Raw genomic sequence first — 25,413 nt, 5'->3', positions numbered from 1 at the left:
TAAAATTCAATAAAAATTGAATATAGATGTAACAAGTGCTGTAAACTGTTGCAGAGTACTTCCTTCGACAACAACAGCTCCGTGGACCAAGCAGCCTAACTCGTGCAAGTAGGATTGAAGAAGCTCCGCGTGCGCCGCGTACGCGGAGGAGGTTCGGGATCAATGATACTCTCGTTAACGAGTGTTACGCGATGCAGGTTGCTCGGGATGGCAATGAATCATCGCGAGATTAAAAGCGAATCAGCTAATGGATCGCAGATGTTTGAGATAGGTCGACGAATCTGATCGGCGCTCCTCCTCGTCGAAATTCTGTGACGAGACCTAACGACGCCGTGCAAAGACGAAACGCCAGCAAGAAACGTATCGTTATCTCCGGGTCTTGCAATCGATTGCAAGATTGTCTTTGCTGGATATACGACTCACTGAACAAAAAGATGGTTTAATTGCTTTGCGAAAGATCACGGGTGACTCGGACATGTTTGACTCTCGAATGTTCTTCTCTTTCTCCTAATCGTCGACGTGGGTATTGGGATCTGAGGTGGGGGCGTGGACAATATATATAGCTAACCAATATGGCGACGAAGGGCTTGGTGTTAACATTGTGTTCTTATATTTTTTAATTAAAATGTCAGATCCCAACCGCGATCGTTTTTAGTTTATCTAAAACAAATCAAAAGTAAAAGAGTGAAATACGAAAGTGTTTACAATGTGTAATGTGAACGGTACCTGTATGTAAAATTATTAATTAGTATTCTCCCCTGTTAGCCAAGCGTTTTCTGTCTTCACCCTGCAGCAAATCGCAAACGAATAAATGTCCACCGTGATAGCGTTGCGCTGTCGCCAAATCATGCTAACAAAGGAAAACTGTAACTGCTACTGACATCCTCATAATAATGACCCATAATTCACATGTCGCGTCGGTCCGAAACTGTTGATCGTATCTAGAACTGGCATAATGGAACGGTCGAGAAAGAAAATGAGTCATTGCAATGGAAATGGTCGTATTTTCCAGAAATGGTGATTCAATTATTTACCGAGCAATTACCAATCAGATTTTCGGGACAATTGTCCTGAAGGAGTACGAGATCGATCGCGAATCGATAGGTACACCCATTCCGAAATCGAGCTTCGTCAAGTCCCCAGTTCGTGGGTCGAAAAATAAAATCCGGCGAGCATAAATCAGCCGCTATTTGCTCGACAGAAGTTTTACGGGCCTCCATAAACTAACGAACCTATAATTTTCCAGGAATTTGCGAGTAACTGCGACGCGATTTTTTCCTTCCACCGGCCACCTAACGATGTCTCCAGATTTAAGTGCGCCTCTGACAACGGCCTTGGCGCGCGTACTCGACTGTGAAAAATCGTGACTATGCCGGACGAATGATCGAGGATGGTATACTCCGCGATAGGGTCCCGATATCCTCTCGAATTCCAAATTTCGACGCCGATGAATCCGACGAAATTTCGTTAGGTAGCAGCATGTGAAATGTCTGATTTTAGAATGCAAATGTGATGGAAACCTGCTGATCTGGAAATACCATTATGCTCCACAGGCCTTCAGTATGCGATTTTGAAGTTCAGAGCTAATCTCCAAAGTCCTATCTCCAGTTTTCATTTAAATATTTAATTTTAATTCTGTTATATATTCTTTTTGTATGAGTGAACATCGGATGGATAACGAGTGGTTACCATGAAATAAAAGTTGCTTCCACGTTAGAGTAAACGATGCTATGCATCATAGGCATGATTCCACCTACAAGTCTCCTTGCATTGGCCCATTAAAAACGAGAATTATGTATGTTTTCGCAAAGACGGTAATTGGTATTCAGACCAGCCTGTGTTCGCGAAGCTCGTCAACTTTATTACGATCCTAGGTGATATTTCTCTTCAGGAATATCCTTCCTCCGAACAGGACGAAGGACGAGGACCGATCTCGTCGCGAGCATACAAATATCTCATCTTTATTAAGAAATATGATTAACCTCGTTCCTTATCACCCCGCCATGAACGTATTCAAACGCGGTCGAATGAAAATGTCGAGGAACGAAGCAAAATTACAAATGACTGGACTACGGATTCAATGCACTCATGAAAAAAAAAAAATGGATGTAATTTCAAGCAGAAAAATTTAAAAAATTTAGAAATACCGACACACTATTTACAACTCAATTTATTAGAGAAAGAGAGAAATAAATTCCTGTTTGGTTCCCGAGTCCTACAATGTTTATATTGTACAAAGGTACGCAGCCTACTAATGTGCAGTTAATTACCGTACAATTAAAAATTTATTTACAGAGATTCAGAGATATACATGTGCACCTTCTGCGACAATAAGGGAACAGTCTTTTCAAACAATTCTTTGCACATCTACTATACATTTATAAATATATGCACGGGTACGGTGTTCTTAAGAAAATGTTGTTTAACATTTCCTTCCGTTCTCGCGTTCGATGACCAATGATTCACGACTTTTCGCAGCGGGACAAATTTAGATGTCCTCCGGCGCGCGGTCCCGGCTATCAATAATACATGGGAACGCTCTAACGTGTCTACGCGCGGGTTTTTCGCGTGTGGACCAGCGTCCCGATTTCGCGACAGGAATTCCGGTCGCGTTCGAGATTTGAAATTCACCTTTCGTACGCCGAAATTACGAATTATCGCGTTCGAACGAACGCGTCCTTTGCCTGGACGTCGTCCGTGCTCTACCGGCTTCCTGATGATAATAAGGCACGTGAGTCACGGCTTTAAACATATTCCTGCTCGGTCCTTTTCATCCTTACGCAACGTCGTGACCAACCGAACGCAGATCTGCGTCGAGACAGTATTTATCTTCCGTGTTATCGGAATGGCCGAGTTCCCTGCCAAAAATAAATCGCCGCCCCCGATCGCCCATATTGTTTCACTGCAGTCCGGGTCTGCTTCGACCCAGAGAATCGAAATCGTCGTGCAATTATGGCGAGTTAATTCAATGAAATCAATAGATAAAGCAGTGGATGGTCACTGGACGTCATCGATTATACAATGTGAGGTCCAATAAGATTTAGCACTGAAATATCTCCGTTATTTTTGGAGATAAAAAAGGACTTTATCAGCGAAAGTTGTTCAATATACAGAGGGCTATGATATAGTAATAAAGCAAACATGCCGCATGGGTATGTGAGGTGTTATATCTCAAAGATCCCCAATGTTTCTCTAAAAATAAAACTAGTAGCCCATATTCAGTCCACCTCTGATCGAAAATTGTTACGGACGTGTTAACCCTTTGCACTCGAAGCAATTTTAACCCTAAAATGAAACATTTCTTCCGACCTAGAATATTTCCCTTCTATATATTTTTTCATGCTATACATACGAAAATGGTGCAATGCACTCGCACAGTACTGAAATGTATAGTAGTTTATTAAATACAAACAAATTTAATAATGTAACAAATATTATGAATAACGATACAGGAATTTTTAGTGGCGCCTTACAGTCGCCATTCCGAGTGCTAAGGGTTAATAATGATTTACGCGATGCGGACGAATAATTGCGAGTTCAGGTAACAAAAAGCGATGAGTTGGGTAGGGGGGGGGTGATGGTTAGAAAATCGTCGGAAACGTCGCGGGTGACAGATAGATGATCGAAGGTAGTAACTGGCTTGCGGCTCGGAGGAGTGCACGTCCTGAGGAGAATAAAAAATCGACAGTCTCCGGGGGCCGGAATTGTGTCTATTTTAAGCGGCTGGGATCTCTACAATTACCGGACCGTTTCAGGTGCTGCTCGGTGCACGCGAAAACCTTCTTTTTCGCCCATGAGCGATATAGACGATCGGCCGTCCTAACGGTACGTAACGGTCGGGAATCGCCGGTTGTAAAGTACATAGTCGTTTCCTCGGCAACTGCCACGAGGATCCAGGAAGAGTCCGTGGATCGATGAAGACGACGAGGAACACGATGCCTAGTAGGCATTATATCGAAGCATCATTATCCATTTCTTTTTCTCCCCCGGGGGGAGGCAGCTATTCTTAGACGGGGCCCTCGTCGACAAGGGTAATCGAATTCCTAGCCGGCCATAGCAATTGTTGCCATTACCGTGTTCCTCGGCCAGGTATGATTGATGGCGCTCGGTGGAAGATGTTTGCTAATAAACTCGATCGAATCAACACCATAGCGTGATAGGTTCAAGCATTAAAGCGGAATAGACGGTCGTGCTCTGCCCCGGGAAGATTAATGTCTTCGTGGTAATTGTACGATCCGATTGAGAAGGAACGATCCATCTTGATTAATAGACGCCGGGTATTCAATATTGAGATTAGTTTCACGGAATGATTATTAAATTGTCCCGGCGTTGGGAGCCGTCCGCGAGGATTCGCTTTTGCTCGGAGATTGCCCGTTTTATTTGGAGATCGTGTGCGTATAGCAAAGAACGTGATAGAAGCTGTACTGAAACGAGCTGTGGGAAATATTTTGATACTCGCGATGGATTATATGATTTTCCTGTTAACAGATTATTGCATCCGTAGCGGGCAACAGTTTTAGCGTTGATCCTCGCGCGATTAAATCGAAGCGTTGTTCTTGGAACACTTTATCGTAGTTTATAGAAGAGGATTTATGCGGGTAAATCATTCTTGGAAACTTATATTGCAAAACTATATTACCACCGTATTTAGAATATAAATGAAAGATAATCACCTAATTCCAATCTAAAAATGAATTCTTCAAGGTTATATTTTGACACGGATCAATTTTTGATTGACTTTACCTGCCCCGCTGTAAAATTTAATCATCGCGATGCGTCACGATCGATTCACGGAATTTCGCAGTTTCTTTCACAAAATAAAAACCAGTTGTGAGCTCCGCGTATAGAAATCGTTGCGAAATACGAGGGAACCGTTCGGATAAAATCTCTTTCGATGGATCTTAACCGAAACGGTGACCACAGCACGATAAATCATCGGCGTCGTTACGATTGTACGCGTCCTCGGCGAATTCGGTGGCCGACAGAATAATGGACGAGGCCAGATTTCGGGAGGACGGTGTGTCTGGCTCGAGTTCAACGTTAAACAAATGTGTCTCTCCTTCTTTGTTGCCTTACCTAACTTTCTGTACTTCGATTCCCCGCAATTATTTCTTTTTTTAACATTATCCTAAAGTTTGTTGCGTTCACGTATCAAAAGAAAGTTCAAATTAAGGAGATTCCTGAAGCAGTGGTTTCTAGCTGCGAACAGTTTTCTGTGAAATATTTCATAAAACAGTTATAAGTTACATGCTCCTTGAAACCGTTTAATTATTGTTTCCATTATTTTGGCATCATCCAGTGTCAGACATTTAACACTTTGAACGCCAAACTAGAAACCCTAAAAATTCCATAAAATCAAAGTAAGTTATTTAATGAAATAAAAATTGCAAAAAATTAAATGTACGATACTGAGTAATCCTCCAACTTTCTTGTATGTTACAGATCCTAATTAAGTTTAGTACAGTGAATATATCAACGTAAAAATTCATTTTAAAACCTGCACAAATAATTCCGTCAGCCAAATATGGCTGACGTGGCGTTCAACGTGTTAAGAGAACTTATTCAAATAGTCTTTTTGGTTGGTGCATTATGGTTTAAAATATTACTTTTCAACACATTTTCCATAAACTGTAAACTCAAAAGGTTGTGAATTTTAACACATACGAGAATTTCTTAAAAACTGTTCAACAGCAATGTCAATTTTGGTCTTAAATCGACAAGCCACCCCGAGGAACGTAACTCCATCACTTCTTTCAAGCTTATTTTTCCAAAACTAATTTTCATAAAAATCATAATAACAGGTTTCTTCAGTGTCCAAGGATAAGACTTCCGGTTGACGAAGCTCGAGGGGTGTGAGGAATTTGTCACGCGAAGAGGGTGGTCAAGTCGGCCACGAAAAAGTGAATATCTCCGATGAAACGCGAACAAGAAGATTATGGCAGGACCGCCGAAAACGGAGAGCAGAAGAAAGGGATGGATCGCGCATACATCTGAATCGCATTATCCAACAATCGTCCCCTTCCTGCGTGTTCGCGCGAGCGATCCATCTGCGGAGGCAGCGTAGGCCAATAAAAATCATGCGATGGCCCGAGAGAGCACGTCTGGTATCGACGACCTCGCATCAGCCGACGACCTTCGCCCTGAAGAGAACCGGTCCCCGAGCTGTGAGCCGGGAGATGCGCCCCGTCGCTCCGTGGGGCCCGCCGAGGGGCCCGATCGAATCGATTCGCGCGAGGGAAAATCGCGAGAGGTTCGGGGCCGAGGCGTCCCCGTTCAACAGATGCACGCACGGTTTACATAATGCTCGCGACGCGTATTGTACCAGCGCACCGTGCACAGAGGAAACACAGGCCCCCGATGACTCACGATCATCGCGGACGTCATACGGACGATCGGTGATCGACTGATCGCGATCGATGCTCGCGCGCGGCCTTTTCCTCCCGACGGGACGTCACCACGGATCGGCAGAATTTTTCCGAAATATTTATGAAAAATCTTTTACGACGCTCGCTAAGTATTATGACAAAAACGAGTTGATGCAATTTGAAACGAAAAGGACTTGAGAATGTCGGTATGCTATTTTCAACCCAAATAGATTGTTAGAGAAAGAAGGGGACTTCTTTCCGTAAATTTATAATAATAATTTACGAATAAACATGTATGCATAAATATATTATATATTCAGTATTTCCCCAGAGTCGCAGCTTTGCAATCTAGCTGTAATGATAACACGAGGAATCGAGCCGTTAATTTTAAAAGCAGTCCGAATAAATAAACGCGCATGCTCGTAATTTCTGTGAAGCGACGTTTAAAAATTGTCAAGCGGGATCGGTACGAACCCGGCGCCGTGTAAAATTGAAATGATTCGAGGCTCGTGGCGAAATTCACGCTCGCTTCCGGCTAGATCCAGGAAAACGACGTGTTTCGGGGGACTTGTGCACACCGAACACGTACCAGACGATTCGTTCGCGCTCATTGAGAAGATGATCCCGTCCCCGCGAACGAGAGAAAGACACGTAACGCTCGCCTAACGAAATTTCGCCGGCCGCGGTGTCTGCCCTTACACGTTAAGAGGTCACATCAACGATAATTCTTCGCATGAAGACAACACAATAAGAAGAGCCGCTTTACGTAACGAACGGGATAATTCTATCAGAGCCGGCAGAGCGCGAGCGGTCACGAGCTTTCGTGCTTGCGGCGTCCTCCATCTTGGTGCTACGTGCACGCTGTTATCGCACGTAGGATTTTTCCGATCGAATTATACTGCGCCTGCTGCACGCCCATTTTTGGTACGGTCGGTTTGCGCTTCAAATACAAACGTCGATGCCCAACATTTTCTGCGACGTGCAATAACGTTGTTAGTTGTTAGACTAACAACTATATATATTTTTAGGACTTTTTTATCCTCAATAATTTTACGGAAGAGAACAGAAAATTTATATTTTGTAAGAAAAGTGTACGAATAAGGAGTGTGAATGTGTGCGTATGTGTGAATTTCGGTGTGAAAACCAGAAGAGTTCGGTAGGAACAGTACAACATCGATTTCACCGACATATGTTATTGATTTATGTGAGCTGAATGCAGCCCGGGGGCCATCCATATTGTATAATTACGAATACACTATTATTAACAAAAATGATTGTATACCTACATTTATTTGAATGTTCAAACAGTGGTCACATTGAAAGTTTGAAGCTTTTAAAACATTAATAGCTTTAAAACTTCGAAAGAGATAGAATAGAAAAAGAAATAATTTGATTACAGTAATGATGAATGATGAAAAGATGAAGATAAATGATGAATGATGATTTTCAGATTAAACCGAGAACTCTCGCCACAATCGAAATTGTCGGATCCCAGGCAAACATAACGACCTCGAAGATCAGCATAGGCGTAAAAAAAACATCGCGCTGCTGTAGAGAAACCAATTAGTGTCCTAACACCTCCATCGTCACTCTGATCGCGGTCAAACATCAAGGTTCTTTTCACGTTTATCGGGCTCGCACCGCGGTGCTGCTGCACTTCCGGTCGATACTGAATCATGCTGAACGAGTGTTTATAAAACAGTTCGATGGAAACTGAGCGTCCGAATCGTGGATCACCTGGCGAAATCCTCGAAGACGATCAGAATTTAAACTAACCGAAAAATATCCCTCGGGGTTGGTCTTCCCTTCATTATTTAAGAAAGAAAATTAAATGCAAACTGAAAACATTTCAGCTACATTGGAACATCGTATGAAACCATTCTACTTTTCGCATGAGAGCGTACGTACTCGCAAGCACAACGAACAAAGCCCAGTTACTCCAGCAGCTCCGAAACGGACAATCTCTGTTCGTTCCAACCACAAGCTTCCTCGAACAGAAACGAAATTAATCGAAGGAACAACCGCCATGGACATGGCGTTCTCGTTCGCCTGGGAGGCACAGTTCGCGCGACAATTCGATCACTGGCGAACGCCGATTCTCACAAAAGCCACTGAGACCGGTCACAGAAGAACTCGTGGATCGTTCTCCGATCCGGCTGGATCTTCCCTAACGATCGGGCCTCGAGTTTCACTGAACGAGAGAGAGTAGGATACAACCGTGAAAACAACCGGCGGCCGGGACACGATCGTGATCGACCTGATCGCAGTTGGCCGTCGAGGGCGGCCATTCTGTCGATTAGTCGGAGCTCTGTGAACGCGGTCTCTCCTCGAAAGCGGTGTGCGAGTCGTGGGTGCATGGTGCGGCGCGGACCTGGAGTCGCGGTACGGATTCGATAGTTGTGTAAAATCGTCGGAGGATCGAGCGTAGCTTGTTTTGCTCTTGGAGCGGCGGCGTGGGCCGTGTAGAGAGGAATCGGCGGGCAACACACGGCAGATCGTGTGGCCCGGGGAGGAAGAAGAAAGAAAAGCGAACGCAGGGAGCGAGCGCGCGGCGGCGAGCGAGAGGGAGGACTCTGAAGAAGGAGGGGACTGCCGACAGGCAACGAGGGGCGAGGGGAGGGGGGGCAGAGGAGGACAGAGAGAGCTGGAGGAGCTCCACGGAGCGCGCGACAGACGAGGAGAGCGAAAGAGGGGCCCCTAGAGCAATCGGGCGAAGGGGGTCGGGGCCCCCTATGCGATCGCAGCCGAGCCAACGGCTCTGGTGGGCAAATGGGTATATAAGCGGGGCCCGGATGATTCCATCTCGACACACGACCCAAACCTTCATCCCGAACACCAACCGAACGGTTCCTCCGGAAAACGAGCGTAATCGCACGCGCGCGACGTAAAAAAGAGAAAGACAGACAGACTGAGAAAGAGAGAGAGAGAGAAAGAGAATTAAGAGTTTTGACACTCGCGCACAACCACAACCTCAGCCCTCTTTTGTCCCCTGGCTGTTTACTCGGCCGCCGGAGCGTTTCCACGGTTTTGCTGTTTGCACCGGTAACGCGGTTTTCTGCGATCGGTGAGAAAGAAGACGCAACAGGAAGACGACATCTCATCCCTGATCCACTAGGAGTCGACGACCACACGCAGGCCGCTGTTTCGGTTTCGTTCGACCAAAGGAGAGACTAAGACGTGAGTACCAAAACACGATACCTAACAAAACGAGAACACCAACAACCCGTCTCTTTTCGTTCTTTCCGTTTCGATTCTCCCAGGGGGGGATTCTGACGGGGTTTCTGAAATTTTGTGCACTTTCTATAACGATTCTTTCCGTCAACTTTTCGTTTCGCAAGCGCGCAAAATCGGGGAGATGTCATCGGTAGACCCGAGAGCCCCGGCGAAACCCGCGGCGCGGTCTACGAAATCCGCGATTAAAGCGAGAGAAAAACGCGCGAGCAAATGGAATAATTCGTCGGAACATATAATTCGCGTGGATTTCACAAGCGAGAACCCGGCGTTTGCGTAATTCTCCGCTTCCTCTCGCAACGCGCGAACTCTTTTTCCGCGGGCTCTCCCCACCCCCGCCGCCGCGAGCAGCGAGAGTTTCCTCACGGTTAATTAGCCCCCAGCTAATCTGCTCGATCTACGAATTGGCTGCGACACTCGAGGCGCGAACGAGCTTGGCCCGAGGATTCTCCGTCACGTAGTCTTTCCGGAGGACAATGGAATCGTTCAACCCCGATTAGGCGCGCGATAGCGTGAAATTTGTAAAGTATCATGTCTAAAGTGCAGCTTTCGAGTCGGCGAAGCAATTCTTGAAAATAGAAAAACTGAAAGCCCAGCGACTATTTCGCAGAATAGACAAACACAAGTTTTCATAAATGTGTCGCGAAAGACTCGATCGTTTAATAATGATATAATATCTTTGGGTTAGGGTATCAGGTGTAGTTCGGTGTCGAACGTCGCAGAAAAGTGATCAGAGCGACCCGGTGTCCTAGCATGTTCGCGTGAACTGCGCCGCATTCTCCGTCCAATTGATTCAATGTACGCAGATTAGATCGACAATCGCGCAGTTCGAAAAGGACAGAGCCGACACAATAGATCGCGGAGAATAGAGAGGGCAAGGAAGAGAGCGAGAGAGCTAAAGGGTGTGCGAGAAAGAGGGAGAGAGAGAGAGAGAGAGAGAGAGAGAGGGAGAGAGAGAGAGCTAGAAGGGAAGCAGAAAGCATTGTGAAGCGGTGAACCACTTGATGGACCGCGACTTCTTTGTAACCATGCTGCCATTATTGTATCTCTGATGATCTTGATAAGGTAATGGGTGGCCATCATCTTTCACAGGCATATCCTCCCCATCAAGTCGTGCCTCTGCGGCCCTCCCCCGCGAGATATCGTCGCATTGTTTTTCTTCCTGGTCAAATTATCCGGCTTCCGAACGACACTCGGCGAAATAGCCGCGCTATTGAACGCGACCATTGAAAATGTCACGTAAACGTCAACTCTCTGTTGCTGCTGCGCAGCCCAGCCCCGCGATCATCAACGCTGACTGGCCCCGCTCGTAACGCGATCCAGCTGCTGGAATCCTTTCATCGCGAATCAAGAGATCGATTACGGTTTCCGTGCTCCAAATTGTTATTTGCTCCGACAGTTTATTTTTCAAATACTTGCGATCGATTCTTCGAAAAGAGACCCCGGACACATGAATACCCGCAACAGTTGTCCACGGTCGTCCACGGGTTTTCAACTTCGAGCGACTGTTCCCAGATCGACGAGCATTATCCGTACCACATTTATTTCGAGAAATAGGCTCGAGACTCGAGACATTTTCGCAACTCCACCGATTCCTAAAACTGATACGCCTCTTCATCTTGGACGCTCATCCCTTGTGGAACGGTGTTCACAATCATGCTTAACGGAGAGCGATCGCGAAACGCTCTCTATCCAGCAATCGTAAAAACTGGCCGCATTGGCCGCTGCCATACTCTTGATCTCTCTTGTCGGCCAGTTTTTCCGTCTTTATCGTTGTCTACCCTCTCCGTTTCACCTTCTCGCGGCGCGCATTCCGCCACGGTTGCGTTCTCCAGAAGGCGTGTCTGGTCTCCCCGGGACACAACGGAACGACACGCTCTCGCCCCGTCTGTTTTGCGCAATTTTCGGCAGCCGCGATATACAAATAAGGCGGTCGGTCGGTCTCGCTCTCGGTCTGCCTCGTCCTTTGTCAACGATCCTCGGCGTGTATCCCAGATCGTGCAACGATTTTTGCCACGGAGACCCGCGGCGGCAGCGCCGAACGTTCGGGAACGCCGAGATCTCGACCCGAGCAACGAGAGGACAGCTTCCTCTCGATGCAAATTACTCGCTTGATTGGCCGCGGACTCGGACCTCCGAACGGAAGGTCGTTCAACGGTGGCTCGGCACCGAGAGAATGCTATTGCACTTGGTTTTTGCACGTCGCAGAGCCGCTCGGGCTCGTGATTTCGCCAGCGCCGCGTTTCCCTTTTTAGCGGGCGCTCCAGCCTGGAATCTTTCAAAAATTGTTGAAATTGGCGAAATAGCCGCGATTTTAAACACGGAGCTATCGTTCCCCAAAACGATTTGTTCGAAACTCGTAATAGCCGCTTGTAACCGAGTTCGATTTTGATTTTTGTCGAAAAATTTATGAGACCGAGGAAGAAAGATTTGCAGTTTCGTGGTGAACGAGCCTCAAATTTAGCATGAAATGTTGCTCCGTGAGGTGGAATAGCCCCTTATTTACTCGCCCGTGATGTCGAGATGGTGTTACATGGCCGATTGTCTCCGGTTTCTTATTTACCTACTGCAGACGAATGGTCACCCGAGGCTTCCATGTGCGCGCGATACTGATTTACGCAGTGGAATCGGTTTACGATGCTTGGACACTACCTGCAACCACGTTTGCTGTCCTCGTTTGCCTTCAACGGTTACTTTAGCGTAAATTGAATCGACAACTAGAAAGAAAATTAAGTGGACATGATTGCTATTTGTTTCTGACAGACACGGTACAATATTATTCAAAACCACAAATGGATAATAGAATGATATAAAGCAGCTTTTCGGAACCGTGCTTTTGTCATTTTTATAAGAAATTACAAATTAGTCGCTTCTGCTTATGCTTCTACCGTTAACCAAAAAGTGTATCTTTGCACAAAATATTATATAACAAGAGAGAGCCCTTGACGTCTTGAATTATCTTTCTCGCACTAGCTCTAATAACTGCGTAGAACAAACGTGTTAACGAATGCTTCTGAAAATTTATTCTGTGAACAGATAACATGAAAACATTACTGAGGTAATTGAAATTGTAAATGTCTAAGCGATAATGTAGCTAAATAGACAAACAATTACTATTCATCGACACAGCTGGAAATACTGTTCGTACCGATTGTCTCCCCGATTGGTCAGACAATAGTAGAGTATTCGGAGCCGAAATGTCTATAATTCCGAGCGATGACTGCATCGTGGCGAGGCAACACAGTCTCTCCTTCCGTTTCCACGGGTACCGGAAGACCCACCCATGTTTCACTTTCCGTCCGTGGCTCACGCAACCTTCGCGCAACGAACGCGACCCACACTGCGTTCATGTATATTAAACTAAAAAAGTAAATAGGCAACCGCGATGTCGTTTCAACTCGATCCATGAATCGTTCAACAGTCCCGTGCGACGGTTATCATCATCCGACGATTCAATTCCACCTCGTCTATCCGCAAATCTTTCGAGAACGGCGAACAACATGTTTGCAGGTTGCGTCGTTGTTCGTCTTCGTGTGCGTCGAATCCGAGATGTTCAATCCGATTAAATCCTTAGGGTCTCGGGAGTCGCGCGACGTCTCCGATACATCCGCTCGGCGAACACGCGAGTTTAATTGATCCCCCATCTCCGGCGAAAGAGAGAAAAACGAACCGTCGACGACGACGAAGAAAGATGCGCGTCAGAGAAGTCGTCGTCGGCGCGAACGCGCGCGCGTAACGAGCGCGAGGGGCACGCATCCTGTCATTAGTCCCATGACGCTCGCCTTATTCAATGCATTCGGTTCAATGTCACCTGTCCCTCTCCTTCCTGCCGGATCTTCTAGCAGCCCCTTGTCCCATCCTCTCCCAGCCCGTTCCCCCGTCTCTTTCCGACCGATGGCCGCAGCTTTTCGTTTCGCGGCCCATTCATACGCGGCCGTGTTCTCCATTCATGCCAAGTGCCAGAGCCCGCGTGCTCACGTCCGCTCTCTTAACTGGAAGATTGCGAGGAAACGTTCCCTGGCAGCTCGTTTCCTCTCCGTCGCTTCGTTCTCTCCTCTCGGCTCCTCGGCATCGGTCTGGCAACACCTCTTTCTTCACCGGCTCTCCCTTTTTCTACACCTTGTCGGGTCTCTTCATCTCGCGAGACGCAGCACGAGGCCTTGAGACTCTTGAATAAACGACCGTGGACCAGACTACTCGGGTACATAACACACGCTAAATAGTTCTTCGGTATCATCATCTTGAAGAACACGCTTCTTCACGGATCCACTGATTCTCTCGTTCTACACTACCTTAGCCGGTTGAGACTCTCCTCTCTTCATTACGCTCGCTAAAACAGCCTGCCTCAGAATCCTGTTCGACAACTAGAGTAATAAAAGCTCCCGCGTCAGGATCCTGTTCAATCAACTCCGTCTTACCGAGAATATCATACTTTTGAGCGAACACATCAAATGACAGCACAACCGTGCAGAGATCGTAGATTTCGCGCTACCCAGAAACAGAAAGTACCTGAAGAGCGCACGATGGTTCGATTAAAATGAAAGACTACTGCGCCTTAGACAATGTCTGTTCGTCTTACAGGCGAAGCTAACGTTTCATTTCCGTTGCGCAGATATCAAGATGAAGCTGATCGTGACAGCGATGGTGTGCCTGGCGGTGCTAAAGACGGCGTTCGCCTTGCCCTTGGCTGGAATAGAAGACCCGTTCTCGGTGTCGCCGTTGGACAGGTCGACGTCACCGTCCGGTGTTGCGGACCAGAAGCTGAAGGCACCGAAAGCGGAGTCGACGCCAGCGCCTGAGCCAGCCTTGAAGAGCGAAGCTTCCTCCACCCCTCTGCCTGCCAAGCCTGAAGAGAAGAAGGAAGAGCCACTGGCGAAACCCGAGGAGCCTCGAGCCGAGCCTCTCGAGAAGCCCGAGGCGAAGCTGCCGGAACAACCAAACCCGACGACTCTGGCCCCGCAGGCACAGCCTCCTCAAGAGCCGAAAAGTGAACAGCCTCAGGAGCTGAATAAAGAGGAGGAGACCTTGAAGCCAGCTGCTTCCGAGACCCACGTGTTGGCGGAGGCTGCGCCGCAGGAACCCCAGCAGGAGCCTGCTGAAGTTCTCCCTGAGCAGACCGTAAGTATCGCTTGAACACCGTCCTCGTAACACAGATTCCTTCATCCTGGGAGATGAAGCGATGTTCTCATTGGACGATGTTCGACGTTTCAGAAATCCGTAGTCCTCCTCGAGGGCAAGATCGCCGAGCAGCCCGACTCCGCCGAGCAGCTCGACTCCGCCGAGAAGAACGCGGAAGCCAACAAAGAGTTGCCGAAGGAAGAGAAGCAGCTCAAGGAGGCGAAACCCAGCGTGAGGAAGGAAGACGAGTCCGCTTCGTCCGCTTCGAGCTCCTCCGCCGAGTCATCCGAAGAAAAGGCCGCGCTCGCACCGGAAGAGAAGAAGCTCCTCGACAAGCCCCAAGAGGACAAGGAGAAGAAAGCCGAAGAGAAGCCCGACCGCGTGACCCGCGACGCCGAGGAAGCAGTACCAGCAGTGAAGAAACTCGACCAATCATCCGAGCAATCCCCGGCACCCGCTGAAGCCGAGAAGAGCCAGGAACAACCGAAACAGGCGGCGGCGCTAGCGGAAGAGGCAAAACCAGCCCTGAAGGCCGAGACGGCCGAGCTTGCGGTCGAACAACCAGCAGCCGCCGCCAGCTCCTTGGAGTCCTCCAAGAACGAGGAGAAACTCGATGTCGCTGCCCCACCAGCGAAGGAAGCGAAGAGCGCTCAGGTCGCAGCCGAAGCCGAGGCCGCATCCGAACAGGCGAAACCTGAGGAATCCAGCCAGGTGAAGAGCGAAGCTGCTGCCGTCGATGCTCAGTCCCAGGCAAAGGCTGCGCCCGCCGAGGAGAAGAAGGAGGAGCCGCTGAAGCAGGAGAAGGACAAGGAAGCGAAGTCGGAGGAGTCTTCGGAAAAGAAGTCGGAGGAGTCTTCGGAAGAGAAGTCGGCCGAGAAGAAGGAAGCCAAGAGCAGCGAGGAGGACAAGTCCTCCGAGGAGAAGAAGTTGAAACCCGCCGAGGCCAAGCCCGAGCTCCTGCCGAAGCCCCAGGAGCTGAGGAAGGAGTACGAGTAAATGTCGGTCGCGGCGCGGGAAGACGTACAACAACGGTAGCCCCAGCAGCAGCAACATCAACGAGTGCGATCGCTCGCAGTATATCGATACAAACCGCGTTGACCACCAGCGACAGGATGCGCGCGAGTTCTTCCCCCTTGGTTGATTAGTGGCGAGAGGGAGCCTCTCGCGTGTACGTAAGAAAAAAAAAAACAACAACAAAACAAGCGTGAACGGGAACGGGAGAGAAAGAGGATACGGAGTGAAAGCATCGGTGTGAATGGGAGAGATTGTTCGATTCACTATTTTTTTGTGGCAGGGTCCAAACATCCCCGGCGCGCTACAATTCCGAGTTAAAAAAGAAAGAAAACAATGAAAAAAAAAAAGAAAACGAAAACACAGGAAAAGAAAAAACAGGAATGTTCATCGACTCGGGGCAGGATGACCACGTGCAACCTGGCTGTGAAGGGATAGCGAAACACGCCCATCAGGAACACGTGGCCACCCTTCAGGGTTCGATCGATGACGGCTCCCCACGCCGTCAGGATCGTTCGCGAAAATTCGTCCCGGCGGACACTGCGATTTGTCCGCGGGGACGAAACTCGGCCCCCTGAATTAGTATCCTCATCCCAAAATCCCCCAAGTTTCTTTTTGTCCCTTCTTTTGTCTCTACTATTTTTTTTTTTTTTTGTTTCTCAAATCCACACTCGCCCACAACCACAACCTCATCCCAATAAATTAGTGTGTAGCTCGACTCTGTCTTTTTTTTTTAGAGATACGTGTCATTATTATTATTAATATTATTATTATTACGATTTAGTACCAGTACCGCTATTATTATTATTAATATTATTATTTGTATTATTGCTATCATCGTTATAATAATAATTATTATTATTACTGTCAAAACCCAGCTGATGTTCACTCCAAACCAGTCAATCGCGAACGATTTCACTCGCGCCGGCGACGACCGCGACGATCAGGTCCCGTCCGACAATGTTCGATCATCGATCGTGACGAGTTTAACAAACTTGTTAACTCCCGGCGTTAACATCGATCCCGTGCGCATTCCGCTCGTCGCAATTGCGAGCGTCGTAGAAAAAAAAAACAGCCTCGAGCGAGATACGGTATGCTAACAAAGCGAGTCGAGCAGCGTCACGCGCCAGAGCTGACGTTTGTTGACATAACAATCGGCGGCGTAACGCGTGCCCGGCAATTCGAAATCGCAAATTCGCCGCGGAAAGCCGCGCCGAACTCGGACGAAACGATTCGCTTGATGAGGATCGAAGAGATCCTCGTCGACGGGAAATCGGCGGACGAATCGTGCCTCTGCACTTTGGGAATGCGCGATTGCGCAACGAGCGCGCAGATTCGCGCGATCGGTCGCGTCACGCCTCGCGTGCAATCCGCCGAGTTGCACGACCACGACATTTCTCCTCCGCCGGTGCATCGCGCGATGCATCGACTCATCGGAGGCAGGCCGGAATGAAAAGCCAGCTTGTCTCGGGCCCGCGTGCTTGTACACGGCTTTTGTAAACAGTTGAGGACAGCAGAGGTGAGTGGACCCGGCGAAATGTCAAGGCGTGAAGGGTTTTGCAACGAACGGGATACGCTCCTTTGGTTTCTTCGATCAGAGTCCTCGCATAGCTTTACGCAAGATCGGCGAACGAGACCCGCCGCGATATCGCGACCAAAGAACGTTCGCGGGGAAACGGTCACGTGACCGCCAACTATCGGACGAAAACCGTTCACCAGGTGAAAACCGTGACCGTCATTTTGGTCACCGTTCGTCGGCGCTACCATGTTAACGGAGGCGATCGTGCAACCGATAAGAACAGCGACTTTCTTGAAATGTTTTAACAGATTACTGGACTACGAATCTTCATGCAACAGAAAAATTGTCTGCATCGGTTGCAGGAAACAATAGCCGTGTCACGAATTCTCTCCTTCTTTGATAATCTTGATAAGTTGAATACAATATATTGGCATTCTTGAATTCATTTAATCTTTCTACCGTTTTAATTTGTACCAGCTCGTTTTTCTCACAAAAACAGATTACCGACGATTGCCGATTGATTACCGATCTAGTGCTTTAGACACACCTGATTCACAGCTCAGGATTTGGATTATTTCATTTTTTAGCAGCAACAGCAGTATCAATTGTATACCAACAGATCTCCTGAAGTAATGTAATCTAACAGTTTTTCTTCTGAGATATTATATCATAACAACGACGAGGTAATAATCTTTTAGAAATCGGAGATTAATTTCCCCTCGGGATTGCTGTTTAGAAGAAGATTGTTCAGCTTCTTGTAGATATAACACAATTATTATGAAACCTACAGGCTCTTAGGTGAAGTGTCGAGTGGGTAGCCTTACTTGCCCTGCCTGAGAATCTCATGAAAAAGTTCGTAACGTTAAGAAAGTTACGGTATGCAATATGCAGTTACTGCAACAATGCTTATTGCTGTGTTTGATACCTCAAACGTGTTTTTTCTCAGAACTATCTTTTCAGATCAGCATGAATTAAAGCAGTTTATCTGATTAACCCTCGTATTTTTCTGACAATGTGTAGAACGATATATAACTATATTCGACAATTTTTTAAGAATATTTTTTAGGTACCTTTTCTAGGTATGTTAGATTGTTATTACATCTACTGAAACAACAATCAATTCAAATGGATTATTGGAAACTGAGTAGTTAAATGACGAGCTTATACTGTAGGTCACAGTAGACCTCGAGTCGTCGTCTAAGGATTAGAGAATGAATAATGAACAATGAAGCAGGTTAAAATTTAAATGTCAATATTTAATGAAGTCTATCATACATCTTATAACGCAAACTTGTAATAGTGAGAAAAATTGTATTAAAAACTTTTAACCTTTAAAACCTTTTACGTTCTAAATCGTCGATTGTTTCGAACTACTAGTTTTGCCAATGAAACAATAATGCGTAAAACTACATTATTAAATATTATGCAGGAAAGAAAAAAGTTTTACCAGTACATTGATGTAAAATATTCTTTCAATAGCTCGGTGTCAATAAATATTTTTAAAAAGTACAACGCAAATGTACATCATAATTAACACGAAGAGTTAGGAACAATTTTGTTTAAATAACTATTCTAAGGTGTTCATTTGCACTACATATGAATGTTACATTTCAGTAACAATGGGGTACGATTCGGAGAAAAGAAAAGCAAGTGTAATCTGGCTAAAATGAAAGCGAGAATCAATTGCCTCCGTGGCGCAATCGGCTAGCGCGTTCGGCTGTTAACCGAAAGGTTGGTGGTTCGAGCCCACCCGGGGGCGATTATTTTTTTATTTGTTAAACAAATATTTTTTGTCATTAATATTTTCAAAAACACATCTAGTCGTGTTCATACCTCCACAAAAAGGATAGTATAACAACATAAGAACAGAACGTCAAAGCGACAAATTGAATTCAGCTAACAGTATACATATTCGTTAGCACGATTCTACAAATAGTTATGCAACATTCTTCACATTTTGTACTTTCTAATATTTTGTAACTACACTTGTGAACTTATAAATTGTTAACATCGTCAGTGCAAACTTTAACAGACTTAATAGCTCATATAAAAGGTATTACATATACATAAATATAATACGTATAATAATATATATAATGCATATACGAGTTTCTGCTTTTTTAGTGCTTAAAAAACATTAAAGCAATTACATTTATTTCTTAATCATGAAAAGAAGTGTATTTACAATTCTATCATTTTATTATTAATATTATTACGCTACAAATTTTTACTTTAATTGTTAAAAAGTAAATTTCTTTCGTCTCAATATTGTAAACACTAGAAAAATAGAAATTTGCAACAAAAAAAAACCAATTGACCCCGACGTGATTTGAACACGCAACCTTCTGATCTGGAGTCAGACGCGCTACCGTTGCGCCACGGAGTCGGTTGATGTAGAGTTCTTATAAAGCAGTCATAAACTGAAGATAAGACTACTTCTGCGTGGGTAAATGCGTGTATCTTAATAGGACGCAGATTTAAATTATGTATATAATATTTAATACCTTGTATTTGATTGTTTTTATGTAAAGTAATAGATTCAAAAGTATACATAATTACAGTATCGTTTAATTACTTTGCAATAAAAAGTACAAGCACATCACATACCTGTTTTGTCAGCATGAAACAAGCAAGGACTCCTAGTGACCACCAATCTACTTCTTGTCCATAATATTGTCTCTTCAGTATTTCTGGTGCTGAGTTAATCAGAATATCTGTAGTTGATAATATTACTGGAGTATTCGAATAGTATTTTGATATTTACCCATATATTCAGGTGTCCCACAAAGTGTGTTTGTTCTTTCAGCATGAGTTAACCACTTTGCTAAACCAAAATCAATAATCACAGCATGGCCTTCTTCATCCAGAAGAACATTTGTTGCCTTTATATCTCTATGTACTACACCAACATTATGCAAAAAATCTGTAATGAAATGTACAGAATATTAGAAATTTACTTATGCACATATTTAGGATTAAATACACTTACCAATAGCTAAAGCAATTTCTGCTACATATATTCTAACTACATTTTCAGGCAGAGCACCACACTCCTCGACTAGCGAAAATAGTTCTCCTCCACCAACATAATCGGTTACTGAAATTGGAGAGTATTGTGATATTGTGAAATTGGAGACAATATTTAATTTTAACCAGTAAAAGTAAAGTAACAAAAAACATACATATGTATAATGTCTTTCTTCCTTGCCATTTATGAGTACAATTTAATATAAATGGGTGATGACCAACGAGCCTTTGTATAGCAACCTAGAACAAAATATTAATTTATATTATTAGTTTTATATATAAATGATGAATATTACATTACATACTTCCTGTTTTGCTTGCATTACTCCATTTTCTGTAACAACTTTAGCTTTGCTAATAGCTTTCAAAGCAAAAACTTGGCCAGTGTCTTGCTTTAGAATTTTATATACCTTTCCATATGCTCCTTTAGCTATTACACATATAAGCTTAGAAGTACTTTGCAAAGGTATTGGTCTTATTTGAAATTCTGGAAGGAACATGGCTTGAGAGCGCGATACTGGCCATTGTGTCTTTGAAATATCCAACGAGTGATATAATGTGCCTTCGCTCCAACTGAAAATTATAGTGTTATTGCACGATACATTCTGTGATGTCAAATGTAGGGTATTTAGAATTCAAAATGAACTACCTTTTATTCGATACACGGGACCATGATTTAGATTCCTTATTTGAGGACTGTGTTGTACCAACGCAACTTCCACCAATTAGATCACTGAGACTATACTATATAAGAAAAATAATGCAACATTTATTTTGCATTGATCAACATATATAAGCGCATTGTCAATATTAGAAAAAGCTGTAGAGGTTATAACTATTTTAAGACATATATACCTGACTGGTATACTTCTGATTATTGTAATACTTTTTTTTGGAGGTAGTATTACCCATTCGAATTGCAAAATATAACAATCTCTGTAAAGTTATGATATTTTAATATAACAGTACATAACATTTGTTTCATTGACATTTTTTATTTCAACATTCTGTATATTCTTTTACAGTAATTTTATCCATAAACTATATTATAATAACTTACGAATAGTATATGATAAATAGAATGATTTCTTATAAAAATCAATTACTAAACATATGTATGAAATCTATATTTACTTGATGTATAACATGATCAATTAATTACTAAAGAAAGGCATTAATTGTGTAATACAAGAGGATTATACAGTAGTGCCTTTTCAAAATCGTGAAAATTGAAAAGAAAAACGAAATCAAACATCGTAGTCCATGTGGTGCGCAATTTGAATTATTAGAAATTAAAATGACAGATGTATTGTCACGTGATTCAATGTAATACAGATAACGCCAAAGTATCGGCTTATCCTTCCGTAAACGTTCTCCAACGTAAAGTTAACGTTTCAACGTAAATAAATAATCCGAAATTCCATCCACAGTTACTTTAAAGGAAAAAAAGAAGTTTGCAAATCACAGTAAAATATAATTTTAAGTGACGAAGTTAATCATTTACAATAAAATTCAACTATGAATACGACTGATTCACGCTCTGGAAGGTTTTCGTGGGAAGACGGGACCAATCGATTTTTCCTTCTAAACGCACATAAGTTTCAAGCGAACTTAAAACTACCTTTCTTTCTGCTTTCAACTTTTATACGTTGATCACTCGATTGTTACACGTTCGTAAAACTTATTTATAATATGTAACGTAACTAAACAATTGAACCGGACTTTTAAATTCTCCCATGACATATGTGTACCAACTGACAATCAGTAAATTATCGAGTGCACATATTATCGAAGATCGCGGGAAAGAGCATACAAGCGACATCTTCTGCACAAATAAGTAACTCGATAGCGAACTCTACCACCACAGACGAGGTATAGGATTAGACCAATCACCCAATGTATTTTTGTGTCTCACCACAGACGAGGTACAGGAGTATAGACCAATCACCATTTGGGATTTCGTGTCTCACGATCTGAAATATCGACAGTGTTAACAACAACTAGATTTCTTACGCCCTCTACTTTGACTAACGATAAATGTTGCAACTAGATCCACAAGAACTTTAGATCATGTACCTATGATAAATGATAAAGAATATTAGTTCCGACCGATACGGTAGGATGTGACACAGAAATGGCAAGGGGGCTCTAGAGCCCCGCGGACGTGAGACAAAAAAAAATATATCGGGTGATTGGTCTATTTCTATACCTCTCTGTGGTCTCACGTTTGTGTATTGGCTGGACTAATGCATGTAAATTTTTTTTTAATTGAGGCTCTATACAAAGTATCTTAAATGACTATGTACATGCATAATTGTCACACACATATTAATTTATGTTCTACGATTTTATCTTTATTCTTTAACATTCGTATTAGCAGACTAGTTATAAAAACATGATAACATACCATATTATCTCTTATAAAATGATTCGACTTTTGCACTGTAATTATAATATATTAAAAATACCAGGATACAAAGGAAAGCCATACATGACACAAGAACTTTCCTTTTTCTTTCACTTATTGTACATTTGTAGCCAATTCAAAAAACGTGAAATATAAAATTGTTTCCCTTATTTGTTAAAAAACGCACTTGAAAGTGCATCAAAATATATATTATTGGTCAAAGTAAAAGATGTACAAAATAGAAAATTCAATTCTTCTATTGATCTTAAAGTATACACTCTCAATCATTTTTTGTATACATTCGAATAAGTAACAAAACACATTTCACAAATAGTTAAAAATACAAAAATTTCATATATCCTCGCTCGCTGACGTATGTTACGTGTACATGAAATGCAGTACTTATCAAAAGTAATGAAAACAATGTTTATTGCATGATTGTTTCAGTTATTAAATGCAATATTCTAAATGTATAAATTCGAAGTTATTCTGTACTTGTCTTACAATAATACACTGACATACAATAGCATACAAAATTTTGTAAAAAGTATTGTTGTGTATTTAAACTAGTGTAACTTCATTATGCTTTGGCATTTTTGTTATATTTTACAATATAGAAATACTTAAAGAATTAAAATATTATGACTCTTATCCGTACAATTATTTCGTTTGTTCGAATCAAACAAGAAGTACTTTTTGTTCAACTGAACTTCTTTCTATGAAACTTGTCTTATGTATAAATATATACATGGCGGTAAGAATTATTCATATGGATTCCATGATAGCAATTACTGTTTGGCACACAAAATATTATTGTAAATTTTGATATACAACAAACATTATTCAGTATGATTTTCAAGCAGGCACATGTAAATTATGTTCTCTTCAAGCATAGTTGTACATGATAAATAGCATTACTAGCTGTCATGTGGTGTTACAAGGAAAACACTTCCATACAATTATTCTTTTTAACAACAATAACAAACCATAACAGGATTTTTATACATATATATCAATCTATTGTTCTAGTACTCTAACTCTACTGCAATGAAAGATGAATATTACGCCTGCAAATTATATGTTTTGACTAACCACCTAGTGCGATTGAATTAACTTTATTCTCTTCTATTCTCAATTAGAATATGAAACACTTATTACTCAAAATGATAAAATACCCAATCTCAATTCATTCAATTAAAATAATCTTACTATTGGCTACAAACTAATCTGATATTTGGCAGACATGTAGCTCAAATAAATTGACTTTGTTAATGTAGTAAGTGAAATAAATACTTCTCTTATATTGTGTAAACATTTCATTTGGTATTTAAGTACTGGTCACACCTTTGCGAGCTACTAATAAATTTAATACTGGATGCTTCCTTATATAAGATACTGCTTTTTTATGAGTGACCATGGTAAAATCGTATCCATTACACTGTAATATTTTGTCATGCATCCGAAGGCCACTTTTCGCTGCTGGAGATCCTTCGTGTACTTCGGTTACATATATACCCTAGAATAATGTAACGGTTAAGTAGATAATTATTTGCTACGAATAAATAACAATATTAGAACATTAAACAGTGTAATAGCACTTCTCACATTATCTGTATAACCTTGGGGACTTTTCCTAAAATCTTGATCAATTCCACCACCAATCTTAAAGCCACATTTCATTACCTTCTCTCCGTTTTCATTAACTTCTGTTTCTTTGTGTAATGTGATTGGTATCTAAAAGAAATATATAACATGTCAAATACTAAATTAACAATGCTGAGTATCAATTGCTATACTGACATAATTTGATAACAAACTATCTGAACTATAAAGTTCAAGCGTAATAGAATTTGTTTTTAAATTACTTGTTACTCAAAGATGTAGATGAAGATAGAGTAAGATAAGAAATTTGACGGGCGTCTACCAAAAGAAATGTGATAATTTACGAATTAGTACTTGGAGAAAATGTGAATATTATACTTGAGTGATGTGCTACGTACACTTAAGCACTTCATAGCTGTGCCAGCTTGGTGCTGAAATGCCATTTTCGCACACATGATGACGGATTCTTGTGTTTCTGGCGGGCTTAGATTGACAATTGCTTTCAATGACTCAATGTAATCACCAGTCGTTCGCGCACTGTATATACCGAAATGATGACGACAAGATTAAAGTGAATTTGAAGATGCAAGAACAAACGTGTTATAATATACTCAGAAAAGGGTTTCTATTCTTAAATGCACGATTAATTGATTAACAGCGATCAAGCTCGGCAGTTAAGACAATTCCGTTCTCACGTTGACAGCCATGAGTACTGACTGACCTAGATGGGAAAGTGTCTTTTACAAATTCTACTGTTGAGAATGTACATACAGACAGGAAATCTCTGACGGAACCATATCGATTATCAAATGTTACATTCTCCGACGATCAATGTGTTAACGGACGGGAAGCCGTGCCCGTGCGGGCATCCCGTGCCCGGGCGGGCAGCCACTTTGAGGCTCGCAGTTTAACATGGGGGCTGGCTGTCTTTGAAAATCTCTCGTCGGTGACAGAGAGGAAATGAGAGTGCTCACGCCCGGGGTTTTAGTGTTCCCACTTTTCTGCATCATCTTTTTAGCCTGGAACAGAACCTGCATCAACTTTTTAGCCTGGACCAGAATCTGCATCATTCTTGTAGCCTTTATTAGAACCTACATCATCTTTTAGGCTAGATCAGAGCCTACATAGGAGAG

General features: G+C 43.2%; 3 protein-coding genes and 2 non-coding genes across 11 annotated transcripts in view; 2 read left to right on the top strand and 3 right to left on the bottom strand.

Moving 5' to 3' along the window:
• S6kl (ribosomal protein S6 kinase like) overlaps window positions 1–25,413 on the bottom strand; it is a 126,007-nt gene that overhangs the window by 43,345 nt on the left and 57,249 nt on the right. Inside the window, exons 2-9 of one of the 6 annotated variants that reach the window (XM_076797774.1) lie at window positions 21,893–21,992; window positions 21,127–21,207; window positions 20,921–21,015; window positions 20,577–20,844; window positions 20,427–20,511; window positions 20,234–20,341; window positions 20,009–20,167; window positions 19,852–19,940 (exon numbers count right to left, since the gene is read on the bottom strand). In XM_076797774.1, coding sequence (XP_076653889.1) covers window positions 19,852–19,940; window positions 20,009–20,167; window positions 20,234–20,341; window positions 20,427–20,511; window positions 20,577–20,844; window positions 20,921–21,015; window positions 21,127–21,183 — 861 coding nt within the window. In that variant the 5' untranslated portion in view covers window positions 21,184–21,207; window positions 21,893–21,992. The other 5 variants (XM_076797773.1, XM_076797777.1, XM_076797775.1 and 2 more) reach the window with 5 other exon arrangements.
• Bnb (bangles and beads) lies at window positions 9,153–16,598 on the top strand. 2 transcript variants are annotated; one of them, XM_076797770.1, is made up of 3 exons: window positions 9,153–9,542; window positions 14,209–14,714; window positions 14,808–16,598. In XM_076797770.1, exons 2-3 carry the CDS (start codon window positions 14,217–14,219, stop codon window positions 15,708–15,710), a joined length of 1,401 nt encoding a protein of 466 aa, XP_076653885.1. In that variant the 5' UTR covers window positions 9,153–9,542; window positions 14,209–14,216; the 3' UTR covers window positions 15,711–16,598. The 2 variants fall into 2 exon arrangements, with proteins under 2 accessions (XP_076653885.1, XP_076653886.1); XM_076797771.1 differs by lacking the exon at window positions 9,153–9,542 and adding an exon at window positions 13,651–13,797.
• Trnan-guu (transfer RNA asparagine (anticodon GUU)) lies at window positions 18,930–19,003 on the top strand. Its single transcript has one exon. It is a non-coding gene; the product is annotated as a tRNA-Asn (tRNA).
• On the bottom strand, window positions 19,559–19,630 carry Trnaw-cca (transfer RNA tryptophan (anticodon CCA)). The gene has a single exon. It is a non-coding gene; the product is annotated as a tRNA-Trp (tRNA).
• On the bottom strand, window positions 22,920–25,020 carry LOC143359671 (tax1-binding protein 3 homolog). The gene is made up of 3 exons (XM_076797795.1): window positions 24,679–25,020; window positions 24,284–24,412; window positions 22,920–24,194 (listed from the first exon to the last, which is right to left on the bottom strand). Exons 1-3 carry the CDS (start codon window positions 24,733–24,735, stop codon window positions 24,006–24,008), a joined length of 375 nt encoding a protein of 124 aa, XP_076653910.1. The 5' UTR covers window positions 24,736–25,020; the 3' UTR covers window positions 22,920–24,005.

The sequence above is a fragment of the Halictus rubicundus genome, chromosome 12 (assembly GCF_050948215.1).
Source record: "Halictus rubicundus isolate RS-2024b chromosome 12, iyHalRubi1_principal, whole genome shotgun sequence".
Taxonomy (NCBI): Eukaryota; Metazoa; Arthropoda; class Insecta; order Hymenoptera; family Halictidae; genus Halictus; species Halictus rubicundus.
Note: the sequence above shows the minus strand (reverse complement) of the source record. Positions and strands in the feature narration are given on the sequence as shown.

What these genes read in the sequence shown, in the direction of transcription:
- Bnb (XM_076797770.1), top strand. Translation starts at nt 14,217, where the DNA reads ATGAAGCTGATCGTGACAGCGATGGTGTGCCTGGCGGTGCTAAAGACG. An exon ending in AAGTTCTCCCTGAGCAGACC is followed by an intron (nt 14,715 to 14,807) that starts GTAAGTATCGCT and finishes TCGACGTTTCAG; the next exon opens with AAATCCGTAGTCCTCCTCGA.
- LOC143359671 (XM_076797795.1), bottom strand. Translation starts at nt 24,735, where the DNA reads ATGTGTGCGAAAATGGCATTTCAGCACCAAGCTGGCACAGCTATGAAG. An exon ending in CAGCTATGAAGTGCTTAAGT is followed by an intron (nt 24,413 to 24,678) that starts GTACGTAGCACA and finishes TATTTCTTTTAG; the next exon opens with ATACCAATCACATTACACAA. An exon ending in CCCAAGGTTATACAGATAAT is followed by an intron (nt 24,195 to 24,283) that starts GTGAGAAGTGCT and finishes ACATTATTCTAG; the next exon opens with GGTATATATGTAACCGAAGT.